The 17,416-nt window shown below is 50.8% G+C and overlaps 2 protein-coding genes across 6 annotated transcripts; both read left to right on the top strand.

The window, feature by feature from the left end:
• The first annotated feature begins 57 nt into the window (after positions 1 to 57).
• On the top strand, positions 58 to 6,051 carry LOC147243498 (FSD1-like protein). 2 transcript variants are annotated; one of them, XM_086187896.1, is made up of 13 exons: positions 58 to 201; positions 762 to 857; positions 944 to 1,075; positions 1,202 to 1,303; positions 1,392 to 1,414; positions 1,619 to 1,740; positions 1,828 to 2,055; positions 2,123 to 2,221; positions 3,811 to 3,940; positions 4,315 to 4,403; positions 4,958 to 5,212; positions 5,317 to 5,405; positions 5,481 to 6,051. In XM_086187896.1, exons 1-13 carry the CDS (start codon positions 184 to 186, stop codon positions 5,580 to 5,582), a joined length of 1,485 nt encoding a protein of 494 aa, XP_086044022.1. In that variant the 5' UTR covers positions 58 to 183; the 3' UTR covers positions 5,583 to 6,051. The 2 variants fall into 2 exon arrangements, with proteins under 2 accessions (XP_086044022.1, XP_086044023.1); XM_086187897.1 differs by having other exon boundaries at positions 4,318 to 4,403.
• A 3,643-nt stretch (positions 6,052 to 9,694) lies between these two features.
• LOC147243499 (uncharacterized) lies at positions 9,695 to 17,298 on the top strand. 4 transcript variants are annotated; one of them, XM_086187797.1, is made up of 13 exons: positions 9,942 to 10,044; positions 10,266 to 10,437; positions 11,182 to 11,280; positions 12,470 to 12,778; positions 14,087 to 14,501; positions 14,649 to 14,750; positions 14,847 to 14,978; positions 15,124 to 15,147; positions 15,229 to 15,400; positions 15,500 to 15,588; positions 15,668 to 15,739; positions 15,943 to 16,073; positions 16,517 to 17,298. In XM_086187797.1, exons 3-13 carry the CDS (start codon positions 11,190 to 11,192, stop codon positions 16,672 to 16,674), a joined length of 1,695 nt encoding a protein of 564 aa, XP_086043923.1. In that variant the 5' UTR covers positions 9,942 to 10,044; positions 10,266 to 10,437; positions 11,182 to 11,189; the 3' UTR covers positions 16,675 to 17,298. The 4 variants fall into 4 exon arrangements, 3 of the variants coding, with proteins under 3 accessions (XP_086043922.1, XP_086043923.1, XP_086043921.1); XR_015110434.1 differs by having other exon boundaries at positions 9,946 to 10,044; positions 14,649 to 14,978; positions 16,517 to 16,899; positions 16,982 to 17,297; XM_086187795.1 differs by having other exon boundaries at positions 9,946 to 10,044; positions 14,649 to 14,978; positions 16,517 to 17,296.
• Positions 17,299 to 17,416: the final 118 nt, after the last annotated feature.

Here is a 17,416-nt window from a genome sequence, read left to right on the forward strand (position 1 = left end):
TGGAGTCCCGGCCTCGCACCTGAAGGCTGCTCGGATAGGCTCCACCCCCACCACCCCTAACAGGATAAGAGAGAGAAGCTGGATGGATGGATTTTAATGGATTTATTTTGAAAGTCCACATGGGCCTCCGGACGTGACGCATAGTTTGACCGCATTTTCTATCAGTACCTCCGCCTCTCTCAAATGATGGACACTCAGAAGGTAAGAACCTGATCGATCGACGATTAATAATCACGTGACTCGCGGCTGCGAGGTCGCCAACTCCCATGTAGAGCTTTAGCTAGCTGTTAGCTAGCTGTTAGCATGCAGCGGGTTCAGGATGAATCGGGCAAACTTTATTGACACGGTGTCGCGATGTGAGCGTCAGCGGCTGAGGTCAGGCGTTTATCCCTGCCTCCGGCCTGTCGGAGTGACGTCATCAACATGGGTGCCCCGTGTTCGTGGTGACGTTCAAGTACAGTGACCCCTCAGAGCTGGACCTGGTATGTCGTCACAACAATGATCTGAATCATCATGACCACAGTCCTGGTCCGGTTCTCAAAGCTGAACTGGGTTCCGCCAGAGCAATTGCACCAAGAAAACTTTCAAGGGTTTCTCAACAGGAGGTGGGTTCCTTCAAGGCAATCCAGTCCAAGACAACACCAAGGAAACTGAATGGAGTATCAGTTGTCTTGATGGTAGAAGTTGCCATGGTGGCCAGGTTACCGCCGTTGTAGTGCAGTGCTGATTGCCAATCTGAGTCAGTTGTGTTTGTTGAACAGGAAGCGCTGCGCAGGATCATCAGCACATTGGCCAATAAGAACGAAGAGCTCCAAACCTTCCTGGAAACAGTCAACAGCACGCTAACAGGATTGCAGGTCAGCAGCTCATTGGCCTGTAGTAAAGAGGAGGGTGTGGCTTAGAGGGAACCCAGTGAAAATGTCAATATGTTTTGTCCAACCAGGAGGAATCATGGAAGGTGATGTCAGAGCTGGAGGCGGAGCTCAAGCAGCTGCGGTCCATACTGGAGGAAAAAGGTGTTGAGCTTCACAACACCATCAAGGAGGAGCAGCAGAGGAAGGAGGCGGAGCTGCAGGTTGTTACTTCCTTTCGATTTTGTTCGTGTCAGAAATGAAGAATGAAGCAGCAAACAAATTTAACCAATAGGAAGAAAGTCTCTGGTAACAAAGTTTCTGACTGAGAGCTGCTGCGGTTGTTTCAGAGACAGCTGACTGAGGGGAAATGTGCTCTGCTGTCATGTGACCAGCTGCTGGAGTTCGCCAACCAGACACTGACAATTACCAACGAAGAAGAATTCCTCAAAGTAGGAAGCAGTGCAGAAAACGTGATGGGAGGATACAAAAGGCACAGAAACTTAACATCAAATTTTTGTTCTCTGCATTTTTTTTCAGGCAGCAAAACAAATCAAAGAAAGGTACGACTGGCGGTTCCGTTCGTGTGTGTTTGGTTCTGCTTCCTTTATTTACAGTTTCCTTTTTTGTCTCAACTAACAAAACACAGTTACTAATTAATTTACTAACCCCCCCTCCCCCATGAACCCTGCCCGGCATCCTAACCCCACCCCTCTAACACCATAACCCCACCCATTTCGTTGGATACTACATCCCCTTGTTACCAGGGTAACCATGGCTCCAGCATTCCGGCTGACGACTCGTCCAGCGGTGTCTGAGAGCATGTCACAATTTACTGTAGACTTCAGCGTGGAGAGGGCGGAGCTTCAGCAACTGCACTTCCTTCCTGGTGTTGTTCCTCTATTCTGCTATTTATGAGTTGTATGTTCTGCTGGACGTCTGCTTGCTTGACAACAGAGAGGTTGATTTCTTTTAGTGCCAAGAGCGCCGGAAATTGATGCCAACAGCTGCAGCGCCCATGACAACATTATCGTGGTTGCCTGGCGACCAGCCGGCGAGTTTGAAGATGAAGGCAGCAGTGGGCAAACGGAACACTATGATCTTGAGTACCGGAAAACCAACCATGACAGCTGGCTGAGAGTGGTGGGGGAGGCAGGCTGGGACCGGATCGATGACATCACAGAGACACGCGCCACCATCACGGGTGCGGAGGTCACAGGTCTCATGCCGCCGTCACGTGTGTCATCATCACAACTGTGTTTTTGTTTCAGGTCTCAAGTTTGATTCTCGTTTTCTTGCCGTTCGCGTTCGAGCACGGAACAAAGCTGCTGCTGGCGAGTTCTCAGAGCCCATCGCCATAGAAACCAGAGGTAAACTGATGCTCGATGCTGTGCACATTCTCACTTGTTCCAATGTTCTTGAATGCTCCAATGTTCTCACACATTCCAATGTATTTGTACGTTCCAATGTTCTCGTGCATTCCAACGTTCTTGCGCGTTCAAAGGTTCTCAGGCGTTCTAATGATCTTGTGCGTTCCAACCTCTCACATGGTCCAACGTTCTCACTCGTTCCAATGTTCTCACACTGTAAAGGACTGCACATCCAAACTCTTTTCCAAACTCCTTCCCTGCACTGCTCCCTCAGAAGGGAGGAGTTTTACCACACCTGCCTTCCTGGGAGGCAGGCCCAACCTGTAACCACGCCCACCTCGTCAACTGAGATGCTCTGCAGCTGCTCTGCCTCAGAAAGTGTGCTGGCATGTCCCAGAGGAAGCGCCTCGTTGCCGCTCCTCCAGCTCCAGTCCAGTGTGCGTCTCCAAGTCAACGTCAGTTGGTTCCTTTTTGTCTCCTTCAGTTGTATGAGAGTTTGAAACTACACCCCTTCGCTTTGTTACCTCAGGCCATGTGGGCGCCCTTAGCTTTTCTGTTAGCTGAAGCTGGGTAGCCTTTTGTTAGCCCTCCTTCCTTTAGGCACTGGACTGGGTCGTTATTGTATGAGAACTTATGTTGATTAAGACAGTTTATCACTTTTATTAGTTTATTTAATTTAGAGAGTATTGATTTCAGTTAACTCGTAAATCCCTTTTCTTGCCCACAGCACACACGATTCCCACAACCCTTCAATCACCTGTCCAGGAAATACCAAGAAAATACTTCATATGTACCTGGGAACCCTGTCTCCTGACCGAGACTCTGGCTGCTGCCTGCACACTCCCTTCCCACAACCAGAATCCCTACAGTTTCTTCACACACACTCTAACGTTCTTTTGCGTTCCAACGTCCTTGTGCGTTCCAACGTTCTCGTGCGTTCCAACGTTCTCGTGCGTTCCAACGTTCTCGTGCGTCACTGCGTTCTCGGGCATCACTGCGTTCTCGGGCGCCACTGCGTTCTCGGGCGTTCCAGCGTTCTCGGGCGTCACTGCGTTCTCGGGCGTTCCAGCGTTCTCGAGCGTCACTGCGTTCTCGGGCGTCACTGCGTTCTCGGGCGTTCCAGCGTTCTGGGGCATTCCTGCGTTCTCGGGCGTCACTGCGTTCTCGGGCGTTCCAGCGTTCTCGAGCATCACTGCGTTTTCGGGCGTCACTGCGTTCTCGGGCGTCACTGCGTTCTCGGGCGTTCCAGCGTTCTCGGGCGTTCCAGCGTTCTCGGGTGTCACTGCATTCTTGGGCATCACTGCGTTCTCGGGCGTTCCAGCGTTCTCGGGCGTCACTGCGTTCTCGGGCGTTCCAGCGTTCTCGGGCGTCACTGCGTTCTCGGGCGTTCCAGCGTTCTCGGGCGTCACTGCGTTCTCGGGCGTTCCAGCATTCTCGGGCGTCACTGCGTTCTCGGGCGTTCCAGCGTTCTCGGGCGTCACTGCGTTCTCGAGCGTCACTGCGTTCTCGGGCGTCACTGCGTTCTCGGGCGTTCCTACGTTTTCCCAGCGACAGTTTGACTTCTCTTCTTCTGCATGTTTTCGTGTCAGCCTTTCACTTCAGCTTTGATCCGTCGACGTCTCACCCTGAGCTGAAGGTGCAGGGTGACGTGGTGACCTGGGAGCCGCACGGGTTCAAAGGTCATGACCCCCGACTGAAAGGCAAAGAGAATAAAACCAGGTGAGGGAACTTGTCAGAGACAATGTCGCCACTGATGTGACGAGAGGCGGGCCCGTGCTGCACGTTTTAACCTATTTGTTCTCCTGCAGTCTCCGTGCGCCACGTCCTCCACATTCTCAGGTAGAAACCGCCGTCGATGCCTGGTTGCCTAGCAACCACAGTGTCACAAGTCACTTTCTCATCCATGTTTCACTCCATGTAGCCAATCACATCACTGCTCATATTTTTGTTTACATTTTATGTCTGTAACATGATGCTTCAGAGACTCCAGAGGTTGCTACATCCTCACTGTCCCACGCTGTCATTGGCTGTTTCACCCTCGAGTTTCCTCTCATCTTTGACCTTTGACCTTTGACATGTTCTTTCTTTCTCAGCAGCAGAAGTGCCACTCCGTCACCCAATAAGATGGCAGCAGTTCGAGCTGGACGTGACCGGTTCGCTGGAGAGTCCTACACAGTTCTGGGTAAGAGTATTGCATTAATACTGTATTATTACTGCGATAACTCCACTGTAGTACTGTAATAAAACCTCAGTGATACACCAGTTTACTGTCGGTGAAGGTTCCCAGTCACTCAGGTCCCAGTATCTCTTAAATCCTTTGTCATCGTCAACTGGACTGTTAGGGACCAAAAACCCTGGACCAATAATACTGCAAAAGTACTGCAAAAGTATCAAAATATTGTGGTCTCCTTCAGAGGAGGAGAGGAGGCGGCGCCACTCATTCTGCACAACTTCAGCCATCAATGAAGTGACATTGATACTGTAGCAATGCAGTCGTGTAACTGCAATAGTACCACAATAACACTGTAAGAATGAAAGACAGCAAAAATACTGCAAAGATGCAGTATTAATATCAAAATTCTGTAAACTGCAGCTGTCACTAAACATGACCTAAATGAACAATGATGCAACTTGTGGGCGGAGCTAGTACAGATGCAGGCTTATTTTAATTTTGCATTTGATGTCACTTCTTGTTGAAGTTTCCATAAATGCTTCTTTTTCCTGTCGCTTTCCCAGGGGACCAGGAGATGAGTGATGGCTGTCACTATTGGGAGCTCCGCCCCCTGGCTGACTGGAAGTCGTTCAGTGTGGGTGTGGCCCACCGGGCCAGCCTTGGCCGCTTTGACCAATTAGGGAAGAGCGCTGGATCCTGGTGTCTCCACGCCAGCCAATGGCTGCAGAGCTCACTCGCTGCCAAGCACAACAACCGGGCCAAGTCGCTGGATTGGTCGCTGCCTCAGCGAATCGGGATCTACTGTGACTATGACAACGGTGCCTCTCCAATTCTCTTCAGTTGTGACTTTGTTTTGGGACGTGATTCAGTCCCACAATGCACTCTGTTTTTGCCTTACTCATCATCTCTTTGTGACTTTCAGGCGATCTGATGTTTGTTGATGTCGACCGTCTTCGTCCTCTTCATTCTTTCAAGACCAAGTTCAGCCAGCCGCTCGTCCCCGCCTTCACAGTCAGTGACCTCCGGCATGGAAACGTCAAGTCGACCTTCTTGACGCCATTCTAACCGTAATACAACTCTTTGCAGGTCTGGTGTGGGGGCATCTCCATAGCAACCGGCCTGCAGGTGCCGAGCTTCATGGGAAAGTTCCTGTCCACGAATCGCAGCCTCAGCAGTTTGTCGCAGTAGAACTTCATGTCAGCAATGATCAATAATGGATTCTTTGTATTGATCTGATGAGACACTTAATGATTTTTATTCTCTGCTTCGAATGTTAAAATGATCTTTTAGTTCATGTTCCTTTATTTTTAACTTCTACTCTTGTTGTTGGGTAGCATTTTATTTTGATGAATCTGTAACTCCTTTTATTGTGAAGGCTGTTGTCACATTTAATGAACTTTAAAGTTTATGTGGAATTTCTGAAGTCTGTATTTATTTTGAAAAACTGTTCATTCCTTTTGGGTTTTAATGTGAAGGTGAGGAAGGCAAGTTTTCTTAGCTGACCTCCTTTTCAGCAGCTGACTGACTTTTGAAGACAAAAAGGCTTTTATTCTGAATTGAGGAAATAACTGACTTCCATTGAATGGGTTCTATGAGCACGTCAACCGTGACCACAGATGTAATCATGACTCAGCATTTTATACTCAAATAAACAGAAAAGGTAATTTTGTTTTGGGTTTTTTTTCGATTTCATCAGTTTGTCTGAAAAATCTAGTTTGTGTCAAGTCCGTCCATCATCAGCCGCTTGTCCTGTGTGTGGGGGGGGGTGGGGGGGTGGCGGTCGTGTCAACTTTGTTTTCATGAGTCAGCACATCTGATTGCTTGGTTCCAGCTGGTTCCCACCTCCTCAAATCCTCTGTCACAACCTATGTTTCCATGGCAATGGGGATTTTTACAGTGAGGTCATCGTGGATGAGGGAGATCACACTAAAGTGACAACTTGGCGTGAAGGTGCGCACCAACTTGCTCCTCCTGTCATTCAGTTTCTCTTCTGTCTCACAGACATCACCAAAGGTGGCGGCCACCATGCAGCAGGTGCTCTCTCACCTGAGGGTGGTTGAGGTTGAGTTCTACAGCCTGAGGTTGAAACAACAAATGGTAAGAAAAAAGATTTCAAGGTCGAGCCTCTTATTCCCACCCAAGGAATGACACGTGCCGCCAGCTTAGCTTTTTTTTAAGTCTTTTATTTGAGCCCTGCCCCCTCGCCGCCATTTAATCGAACACGTTTCCCCAGTGACTCAGTGAGGAGTCAGGCAGTGCCCCCTGCTGTGCCGAGGTCAGAAAGACTCAATTATTTTAGAGTTTTATGATGTCACATGATGCATGGTAAGGGGCCAGCACAGCTCAGAGGTAGCGTGGCCATCTAGTGACCGAAGGGTTGCTGGTTCGATCCCCACTTCCCCTGGTGACCATGTCCAAGTGTCCTTGAGCAAGATAATCAGAAAGAACTTAATTGTCCATTGCAGAGCAGTGGAAATTTGTCTTTGACGTGCTCGAAGTAAAAAACACATGTTTAAAAAATCCATGAAAGATATTTAAAAAAAAACGACATAAGAAACATAACAATACAGAGCAACACACAGAAGCTAAGAAACTGGGTCCAACCCTTCAAACTTGACAGTTAGGGCCTGGGCCTGCAGGTACTTGGACCCTATCATGTTTGCTGGTCAGAACAACACATCAGCAGCACTACAAACACCCACTAACCAGTGTCCCAGCCCCCCAACACCCATGAGGCAGCTGGGCCAGACGGCCCGGAGCCGGTTTTCACATCCACACCATTCAAAACCTGGTCCTGGACTGTTCTTGCTGTCAATGAGCGCCCAATATGAGCATCATCTAATTTCACCCCTGAACATGAATGAAATTCACTGAAATTCACCACACTTGTCCAGTCTGGCTAAACATTCACTAATCTACAAAAAAGAAGAAGTCTATAGCGCCACCTAGGGAGCCACACAACTAAAAGATGATTTAGATAATTTGCAGCGCTATAACTCCTCCCAGGAATGTCCCACAAACATGGGACCAACACCATTGGACTCGTCTCATCAAGATCAACAATTCCTCCACTCTGACCCCTCACCTGTCTACAACTGAATGTCCACAAATTGGACAAAACTGTCAAAATGAAGACTTTTTTTACTCCCCAACAAAATCTATCTCCTCCTAGGGCATTAATGCTATCGCTTCCAAACTTTCACACATTTCTCTCCCAACTGTGCTGATCAAAAGTTATTAAAAGTTTTTATAAAGCGCCAACGATTTGGGTTTTACAAGCCGTCAAAGTGGGGGAGACACGTTTCAGCTTCCAATGGAAGCCTATGGGGAGACGGTGTCCTCTCAGGTTCATACTGTCAAACAAACGCTTCTCACGTCTACACCATCCATCCCACAGCTCTACCAACCACACCACTGCATTCCTGACAAAAACCCCTCCAAGAACATGGTGTTCTGTGTCCCTCTGGACCAGCGTATGCCGACTTCTTCCTCTTGTCCCACTCCAGTCCTGGTGCTCCTCCTCTCTCTCCACTCTAGCACAGATCAGAGACAGAGCAGTGGGGGAGGGGTTCTTAAAGGGCCAGCTCTCAGCTCTGCTCTCCACTCTAGCACAGATCAAAGACAGAGCAGTGGGGAGGGGTTCTTAAAGGGCCAGCTCTCAGCTCTGCTCTCACTCTAGCACAGATCAGAGACAGAGCAGTGGGGGAGGGGTTCTTAAAGGGCCAGCTCTCAGCTCTGCTCTCACTCTAGCACAGATCAAAGACAGAGCAGTGGGGGAGGGGTTCTTAAAGGGCCAGCTCTCAGCTCTGCTCTCACTCTAGCACAGATCAGAGACAGAGCAGTGGGGGAGGGGTTCTTAAAGGGCCAGCTCTCAGCTCTGCTCTCACTCTAGCACAGATCAGAGACAGAGCAGTGGGGGAGGGGTTCTTAAAGGGCCAGCTCTCAGCTCTGCTCTCACTCTAGCACAGATCAGAGACAGAGCAGTGGGGAGGGGTTCTTAAAGGGCCAGCTCTCAGCTCTGCTCTCACTCTAGCACAGATCAGAGACAGAGCAGTGGGGAGGGGTTCTTAAAGGGCCAGCTCTCAGCTCTGCTCTCACTCTAGCACAGATCAGAGACAGAGCAGTGGGGGAGGGGTTCTTAAAGGGCCAGCTCTCAGCTCTGCTCTCACTCTAGCACAGATCAAAGACAGAGCAGTGGGGGAGGGGTTCTTAAAGGGCCAGCTCTCAGCTCTGCTCTCACTCTAACAAAGATCAAAGACAGAGCAGTGGGGGAGGGGTTCTTAAAGGGCCAGCTCTCAGCTCTGCTCTCACTCTAGCACAGATCAAAGACAGAGCAGTGGGGAGGGGTTCTTAAAGGGCCAGCTCTCAGCTCTGCTCTCACTCTAGCACAGATCAGAGACAGAGCAGTGGGGGAGGGGTTCTTAAAGGGCCAGCTCTCAGCTCTGCTCTCACTCTAGCACAGATCAAAGACAGAGCAGTGGGGAGGGGTTCTTAAAGGGCCAGCTCTCAGTTCTGCTCTCACTCTAGCACAGATCAGAGACAGAGCAGTGGGGAGGGGTTCTTAAAGGGCCAGCTCTCAGCTCTGCTCTCACTCTAGCACAGATCAGAGACAGAGCAGTGGGGGAGGGGTTCTTAAAGGGCCAGCTCTCAGCTCTGCTCTCACTCTAGCACAGATCAAAGACAGAGCAGTGGGGAGGGGTTCTTAAAGGGCCAGCTCTCAGTTCTGCTCTCACTCTAGCACAGATCAGAGACAGAGCAGTGGGGAGGGGTTCTTAAAGGGCCAGCTCTCAGCTCTGCTCTCACTCTAGCACAGATCAGAGACAGAGCAGTGGGGGAGGGGTTCTTAAAGGGCCAGCTCTCAGCTCTGCTCTCACTCTAGCACAGATCAAAGACAGAGCAGTGGGGAGGGGTTCTTAAAGGGCCAGCTCTCAGCTCTGCTCTCACTCTAGCACAGATCAGAGACAGAGCAGTGGGGGAGGGGTTCTTAAAGGGCCAGCTCTCAGCTCTGCTCTCTCTCTAGCACAGATCAAAGACAGAGCAGTGGGGGAGGGGTTCTTAAAGGGCCAGCTCTCAGCTCTGCTCTCACTCTAGCACAGATCAAAGACAGAGCAGTGGGGGAGGGGTTCTTAAAGGGCCAGCTCTCAGCTCTGCTCTCACTCTCTGATCAGACTCAGGCTTCTAACTCCTCAACTACAAGGCCTCCACCCTGGACCAGGACACCCTGGGGTTCAGGCCAGGGCTCAGGCCCTCACAACGCTGCTTGTTTTGATTGCAGTTGGAATGAATGATTTCTTTACTTTGCTTGTTTTTGCTAGTGGTTCCTTGTAATTGCGCCCAGATAGAAGGAGCTGAAATGAACTGAACCCCTAACTGCTCCTGATGGCCCTGTGACAGACTGATGACCCGTCCAGGGTGAACCCCGCCTCTCACCCAATCACAGCTGGGATAGGCTCCACCCCCTGCAACACTTAATGGATAAAAGGTATAGAAAATGGATGGAAGGACAGATGGATGGATGGATGGATGGATGGATGGAAGTGGAAGTGGAAGGGTTCTTCTCACTGATTCGTCTCCAAGACATGTCTTCGCTGCTGGCCCCCAGCGATGCTGACAGGGAGGCTGGAACTGAACTGAACTTCTCTAAAATCCTGTAGTTTGACACCTGCTACAATTTAATTATTTTCTTCTGACATTTATTGTGAAAAACCCTAAATTCTCTGTTATATTTCTGTAAAATAATGGAACAACTGACATCATATATCGTGCAATAAGATGAACATTTAATTGTTTGCTAGGCATTCATTGATTGTAGAAGGGAGACATACTGCTTCCGTTGGTGTGGCCCCTTATCTTTTATTTTGACGTTTCCAGCGGATCTCCTTTCGGTGATTCCGGTTACCTTAACGCCGGTTTGCTTGTTTGCACAAGCACCGATTCCTCAGGAAATATCGGTTCAATTCGGCACTTTCCGGCCTTGAAACCAGTTAAGATGAGTGATACGACGACTTAACGGAATCTAACGGACCCAAAGGCCTTGAAGAAGGTAAAATGTTCCCTTGAAATGTCCCCGTTTTTCCCGGTTTAACAGCTTCTCACATAGCAAAGCCTGCTAACGGCAGCTAGCCGCTGCTGCTAACTCCACCAGTATCCATTATTTAACCCCAAATCCCGTTTTATTGCCCTTTGACGCGCTCCAGACTCTTTCTTGATGCCTCCAAGTCTCCCGTCTCACGAAGAGGCACAAAACCCCGCGGTGACGAAATAACCGTCAGAATCAGCTGTTCAACAGCTGACAGAAAACTGGAGGTTTACTAAATCCTTTTGAGTTTGTTCCAGCAGATGTGGTGGGATCTCGCGAGATTAGAGGGGCTGCGCGATGTCAGGTTTATAGTTCGGTGAGAGGCAAGAAAACACGCTTGGAATTATGTTTCACCTGGAACGTTCCAAACTCCAGACGCGGGGAGGCGGGACCTCGAAGGGTCGACAACTTGGACCCGCACAGACGTTGCTGTCACATCGCTGATGATGTCACATCGCTGATGATGTCACATCGCTGATGATGTCACTGCCAGGTTCGGTTCTGGTCCTGTGTCAAAAAGCCTCTCTTTTGCCTGGATATGAAGTCACCTGAAAGCGTCACTGCCGTCTGTGGCTTCGTTTTCTGATTTTGTTTTTGTGGCAAGTCACATCTGACATATTTGAATATTATAAACTGGGATGTACCATGATATGTAAGACTGTAATAGTATATAATATTGTAGTATTTCATGTGGACTCTCTCTCTCAGCTGTTGTCATGCTATCTCGACCACTGGCAGCAGTGACTCCGCCTCCTTCCCTCTCATTAGCCAATGAAGGTTATGATGATGATGACAGGACTCAGGAAGGTACGTGTGCTCGATTCCCCTCTGTTTTTCTAAAAAGAGCTGAAACTCACCCATGTTTCTCCAGGAGCTGCCACACCTCTTCCTCCTTGGAGTTTTTCCTCTGCCTCCTCTAGTGCTCCTCCTCTTCCTCCCTGGAGCTCCTCCTCTTCCTCATCTACTCCTCCTCTTCCTCCCTGGAGCTCCTCCCCTCACTCTTCTACTGCTCCTCCTCTTCCTCCCTGGAGCTCCTCCTCTTCCTCTTCTACTGCTCCTCCTCTTCCTCCCTGGAGCTCCTCCTCTTCCTCATCTACTCCTCCTCTTCCTCCCTGGAGCTCCTCTTCTTCCTCTTCTACTGCTCCTCCTCTTCCTCCCTGGAGCTCCTCCTCTTCCTCATCTGCTGCTCCTCCTCTTCCTCCCTGGAGCTCCTCCTCTCCCTTATCTACTTCTCCTCCTCCTCTTCCTCCCTGGAGCTCCTCCTCTTCCTCATCTGCTGCTCCTCCTCTTCCTCCCTGGAGCTCCTCCTCTCCCTTATCTACTTCTCCTCCTCCTCTTCCTCCCTGGAGCTCCTCCTCTTCCTCATCTGCTGCTCCTCCTCTTCCTCCCTGGAGCTCCTCCTCTCCCTTATCTACTTCTCCTCCTCCTCTTCCTCCCTGGAGCCCCTCCTCCTCCTCTCCCTTATCTACTTCTCCTCCTCCTCTACCTCCCTGGAGCCACTCCTCCTCCACATCTACCTGTCCTCTTCCTCCTTCAACCTCCTCCTCTTCCTCCTCTACTGTTCCTCCTCTTCCTTTTGTGACCTCTTCCTCTTCCTCATGTACTGCTCCTCTTCCTCGCTGCAGCTCCTTCTCTGCTGCTCGTCCTCTTCCTCTCGTGACTTCCTCCTCCTCTGCTCCATCTCATCCCTCCTTCCTTTCCTCTCCTTCCTATATTTTACCTCATCTTTTTTCCTCTACTCCTGTAGATCTCCCTCTTCCTCATTTTCACCCCACATCTCCGTCTTCTACCTGTTACCACTCTTCTCCTCTTTCTCTCCCTCCTGCTTGCCCTACCCATTTTTCTGTCTCTCCTCCCACTTTCTCCCTGTTTTCTCCTCTTCCTTCGTCTTCTCCTTTACCCCTCCTTTCCTCATCTCCTTCCTCAGTGTCTTGTCACTTTGCTACTCTTCCTCCTCTCGTTCCTCATCACTCCTCTCCCCCTGCTTCTCTTCCAGTGCCTCCTGTTCATCGGCACCCCTCCCCCCCTGCTCCTCCTCCTCCTCCTCCTCCATGCTGCTCCTGCTCCGCCCTCCTGCCACGGCTCCTCTCGGCTCACAGGATGGAGGTGCGGCGCCTCCTGCGTGGGGCTCTGCTGTCTCTCGGTCGCCGACTGGACGCTCTGGAGAGAAGGAGCCGGAGTAGGAAGACCAGCCTGAGGAGGAAGACTAGAAACCTGAGAGGAGGAAGAGGAGAAGAAGAACGTGGAGGAGGAGGAAGAGGAGGAGGTGCCTGTTCATCTACTGCTTTAAGGCCTCATCTGTCAGGTAACTGCCCTGGACCCACATCTGACCTGGGACCACTTCTGATGTGGGACCACCTCTGACCTGGACCCACCTCTGACGTGGGACCAACTCTGACGTTGGACCACCTCTGACGTGGGACCACCTTTGACCCCGACCCACCTCTGACCTGGGACCAACTCTGACCTGGGACCACCTCTGACCTGGGACCAACTCTGACCTGGGGCCACCTCTGACCCCAACCCACCTCTGACCTGGGACCAATTCTGACGTGGGACCACCTCTGATGTGGGACCACCTCTGACATGGGACCAGCTCTGATGTGGGACCACCTCTGACCCCAACCTACATCTGACCTGGGACCACTTCTGATGTGGGACCACCTCTGACCTGGACCCACCTCTGACGTGAGACCAACTCTGATGTTGGACCACCTCTGACGTGGGACCACCTTTGACCCCGACCCACCTCTGACATTGGACCAACTCTGACCTGGGACCACCTCTGACCCCAACCTACATCTGACCTGGGACCACTTCTGATGTGGGACCACCTCTGACCTGGACCCACCTCTGACATGGGACCAACTCTGATGTTGGACCACCTCTGACCTGGACCCACCTCTGACGTGGGACCAACTCTGATGTTGGACCACCTCTGACGTGGGACCACCTTTGACCCCGACCCACCTCTGACCTGGGACCAACTCTGACGTGGGGCCACCTCTGACCCCAACCCACCTCTGACGTGGGACCAACTCTGACCTGGGACCACGTCTGACGTGGGACCACCTCTGATGTGGGACCACCTCTGACATGGGACCAGCTCTGATGTGGGACCACCTCTGACCTGGGACCACCTCTGACCTGGGACCACCTCTGACGTGGGACCACCTCTGACGTGGGACCAGCTCTGATGTGGGACCACCTCTGACCCCGACCTACATCTGACCTGGGACCACTTCTGATGTGGGACCACCTCTGACCTGGACCCACCTCTGACGTGGGACCAACTCTGATGTTGGACCACCTCTGACGTGGGACCACCTTTGACCCCGACCCACCTCTGACCTGGGACCAACTCTGACCTGGGGCCACCTCTGACCCCAACCCACCTCTGACCTGGGACCAACTCTGACCTGGGACCACGTCTGACGTGGGACCACCTCTGATGTGGGACCACCTCTGACATGGGACCAGCTCTGATGTGGGACCACCTCTGACGTGGGACCAGCTCTGATGTGGGACCACCTCTGACCCCAACCTACCTCTGACCTGGACTCACCGTCTTGGGTGCAGATGAGAATGTCATCAGATCTGTTGTCTTTGTTAGGTTTGGCCTCCCACCCCTGCAGCTCTCCCTCAGCGTGTAGCTCCGCCCCCCTTCCCTTCTCCTCATCATCTTCATCAGACAGTGAGGAGTCGCCCATGTCTCTGCTGCCCTCCTGCCACAGCCAATCAGATTGGAGGACAAGAGGAGAGGAGAATGAGGGGATAAAGAGGCGAAGCCACCATGGAAGAGGCGTCATGCCACTGAGAATGTGTCCCGTGAACCGAGCAGAGGAGGATTCTGAGAGGTTTGTGGGCCGTATGGCGGTCTCCTTCCAAGGAGGAGAGGAGGCGGCACCACTCATTCTCCACAATTTAAGCCACCAAAGAAGTGAGGAGGCAGGCAGCCATGAATTGGAGAAGACCGTGAACATTGTTGTCAGGCAGAACGGTTACAGATTCGCACAGGCGCTGCACAGGTGAGGCGTCCAAAGGTCACCAGAAACGGTGTTAGAGGGTCAGTTATGGTTTAATCTTCTTCTGAGGCTCAGGAGGACGCGGGTCAGGAGAGATGCTTTGTCAACCTCTATACAAATTTCTAAAAGCTCCTGTTTTATCCATTCCAGCATCTCACACTCTTCGTCCCAGAATGCTTTGCCCTTCCTGTCATCAGTCCAGACTGGACACACGAACTGCAGCCAATCAGAAGGCTTCCCGATCTTCTCCAGGCAATGGCGTTTCTCGGACATCATCCCACCCATCTCCCGCTCCTTCTCCTCCAATCATAACTCTCTCCATCTGTGGCAATACTCTTCATCCTTCAGTCCTGCCCCCATGCTGCGGCTGTCAGTGGTTGCCGTGGAGACCATGGCGTCAGTGAGGGGCCAGGTCTGTGGAAGTCCCCTGCGGCCCCTGAAAGACTGGACGGCCCCTCCAAGTTTGAGCTCTGACCACTGGTTGGTCCAGGTTCATGTTCAAATTAACGCCACTGAGTAGCAATTTTTTTCAGTCTGCTTGTAGTTGTTGATATTAATTATATGTTCATTGTTTAGATGAATTATAATCTTCTGTACTAATTAACATGTTGGCGTATCTTTGCAGTTATGTGCGGCCGCCAACGCCGAGGTAACCTTGAACCTTTCATTATCACGCGGTCGGCCGTCTACTTTATTAAAACTGGAAAACAAACGTTTGCTTCTTTGGCAGCCCAAGTTTGTCCAGATGGCGGCAGCACAAGCAGAGAGCCAATCACACCACTCGGAGCTTTCATGTCCCTCGACGACGCGTTCCGCCCCCATGTTCAACCAACGGACCCTCAGTTCTGCTCCCAACCAGTCCATCAGGGGCCGACTCTGAGTTCCTCACCAGTAACAGAGAGGTGGAGATTTTACTGGTTCCTGTGCCTCACACTGGTGGTTATTTAACCAAATCAGCAGCTACACAACCCAGTCACCCAATATTTACTCTCTCCTCTCAGAGGGTTAAACGAGTGTCACAGATTAGAATCCGCCGGGCATCACCTCGGGAAACACCACTCACGCCTATGGGTCTGCCCAAGGTCAAAAGGTCAGGAAGGAGATGAAGGAGCAGCAGATGGAAGATTCAGTTTTGAAAAAGAATAAAAAATTCTTATGTTCTTTTTCAGGTTGAAAAAGAAAGAGTTCAGTCTAGAGGAGATTTATACCAACAAGAACTACAAATCCCCCTCCACCAACAGGTAAGGAACTACAAACCCCACTCCCCTAACAGATAAAGAACTACAAATCCCACTCCACCAACAGATAAAGAACTTCAAATCCCCTCCCCCAACAGATAAAAACTACAAACCCCACTTCCCTCACAGATAAAGAACTACAAACCTCAGATATGCACAGAAAGACAGAATTACATCTCCCAGCATGCTCCGCTGTCATCCTACAGGAGTCTGGAGACGATATTTGAGGAACCTCGTGAGAAGGACGGAGTGCTGCTCCTGATTGGCCAGCAGAGGAGGCGCAGGCTCCTCCTCTTCCCGGACTTCACTCAGCCCAGGAAGAGGAAGAGGCCACAAGGTACTCTGGGAAATTTAGTTCAGTGAGGAGGGAAATCAGCCATCTGACCACGTCTTCATGTACTTTTCTCTCGTTTTTTTAATGTTTACCATATTTATTCTGGGTGACACGGTGGTGCAGCGGTTAGAGGGTGGAGCCTTTCTGTGTGGAGTTGGGATGTTCTCTGCGTGGGTTCTCTCTGGGTTCCCCTGTTTCCTCCCACACACCATAAACATGCTTGTTAGGGTAATGGCAAACGCTCAATCATCTGCAGGTGTGACTGGTGTCTGTCTCTATGTGTCAGCCCTGTGATGGAGTGGCCACCTGTCCAAGGTGACCCCACCTTTCGCCCAATGATTCTGATAAACAGAATGAGCTGTTGACAATGGTTCATCCATATAAAGTGACCCCTCAGCTTTGTGGCCATGAGTCAACCTGTTGAACATTGCCTTTGTCTGTGTTAGGGGTGGGGCTTCCTGTTGCCATGGTTCCCAGGAAACGGGCGGCGGCCCGGCGACAGTACCATGGCACCGGAGATGACGAAGCAGATCTGGATGTGATGCTTGTGGAGCGACTGAGCGCGCTAGAAGATTTCCTGACACGACAGGGTATAGATGTCTGAGCTATGACATGACTTCCTGTCTGAAGGCCAAATAATGTGAGCTGCTAGCGTGCCCGCTACTGTAGCTACGCCATCAGCTGGATGGTCTGATGTAGCGGGTTTGTTTTGGTTTGTTTTGCAGTCTACTTGATATTGTGTTTTTTACCATGTAGACTGATTGAAATGTGATTTCACAGAAATTGGAGTTTGTTTGTTTTTTTACTTCTGACCTCTGCACATCAGTGGGTCACGCCCACATCCGGACGGTGACCTCAACATGTTAGGAGGTCACGCCCACATCCGGACGGTGACCTCAACATGTTAGGAGGTCACGCCCACATCCGGACGGTGACCTCAACATGTTAGGAGGTCACGCCCACATCCGGACGGTGACCTCAACATGTTAGGAGGTCACGCCCACAACAGGACCTAAACCTCTGCCGATCTGTAGGCCACACCGACAGCAGGCAGGCTGTTTATTAGTTTTTGTTAGTAGTAATATTCCCGCCCTTTCAGGCACTTCACTGTGGTAGTACTCTCAGTGCTATTGTATCATGTCTTAGTACGACAGTTGCTGGTGAAGTTTTAATATATATTTCTTCTGAAAATGTGTCTATTTTTGGAACAAATAAAGTTTTCTTTGCTGAAATAAACTAAATTCTGTCTGTTGTTTAATTTTTTGACACAAAGATAAAAAGGATTCACTTCTGCAGGCTGGGTTACGTGACTGAATGATCACGCAGGGACTCGTTCTACTGCCACC

The sequence above is a fragment of the Aulostomus chinensis genome, chromosome 19 (genome assembly GCF_037954235.1).
Source record: "Aulostomus chinensis isolate RoL2024-O1b breed Wild chromosome 19, RoL_Achi_v1.0, whole genome shotgun sequence".
NCBI lineage: Eukaryota > Metazoa > Chordata > Actinopteri > Syngnathiformes > Aulostomidae > Aulostomus > Aulostomus chinensis.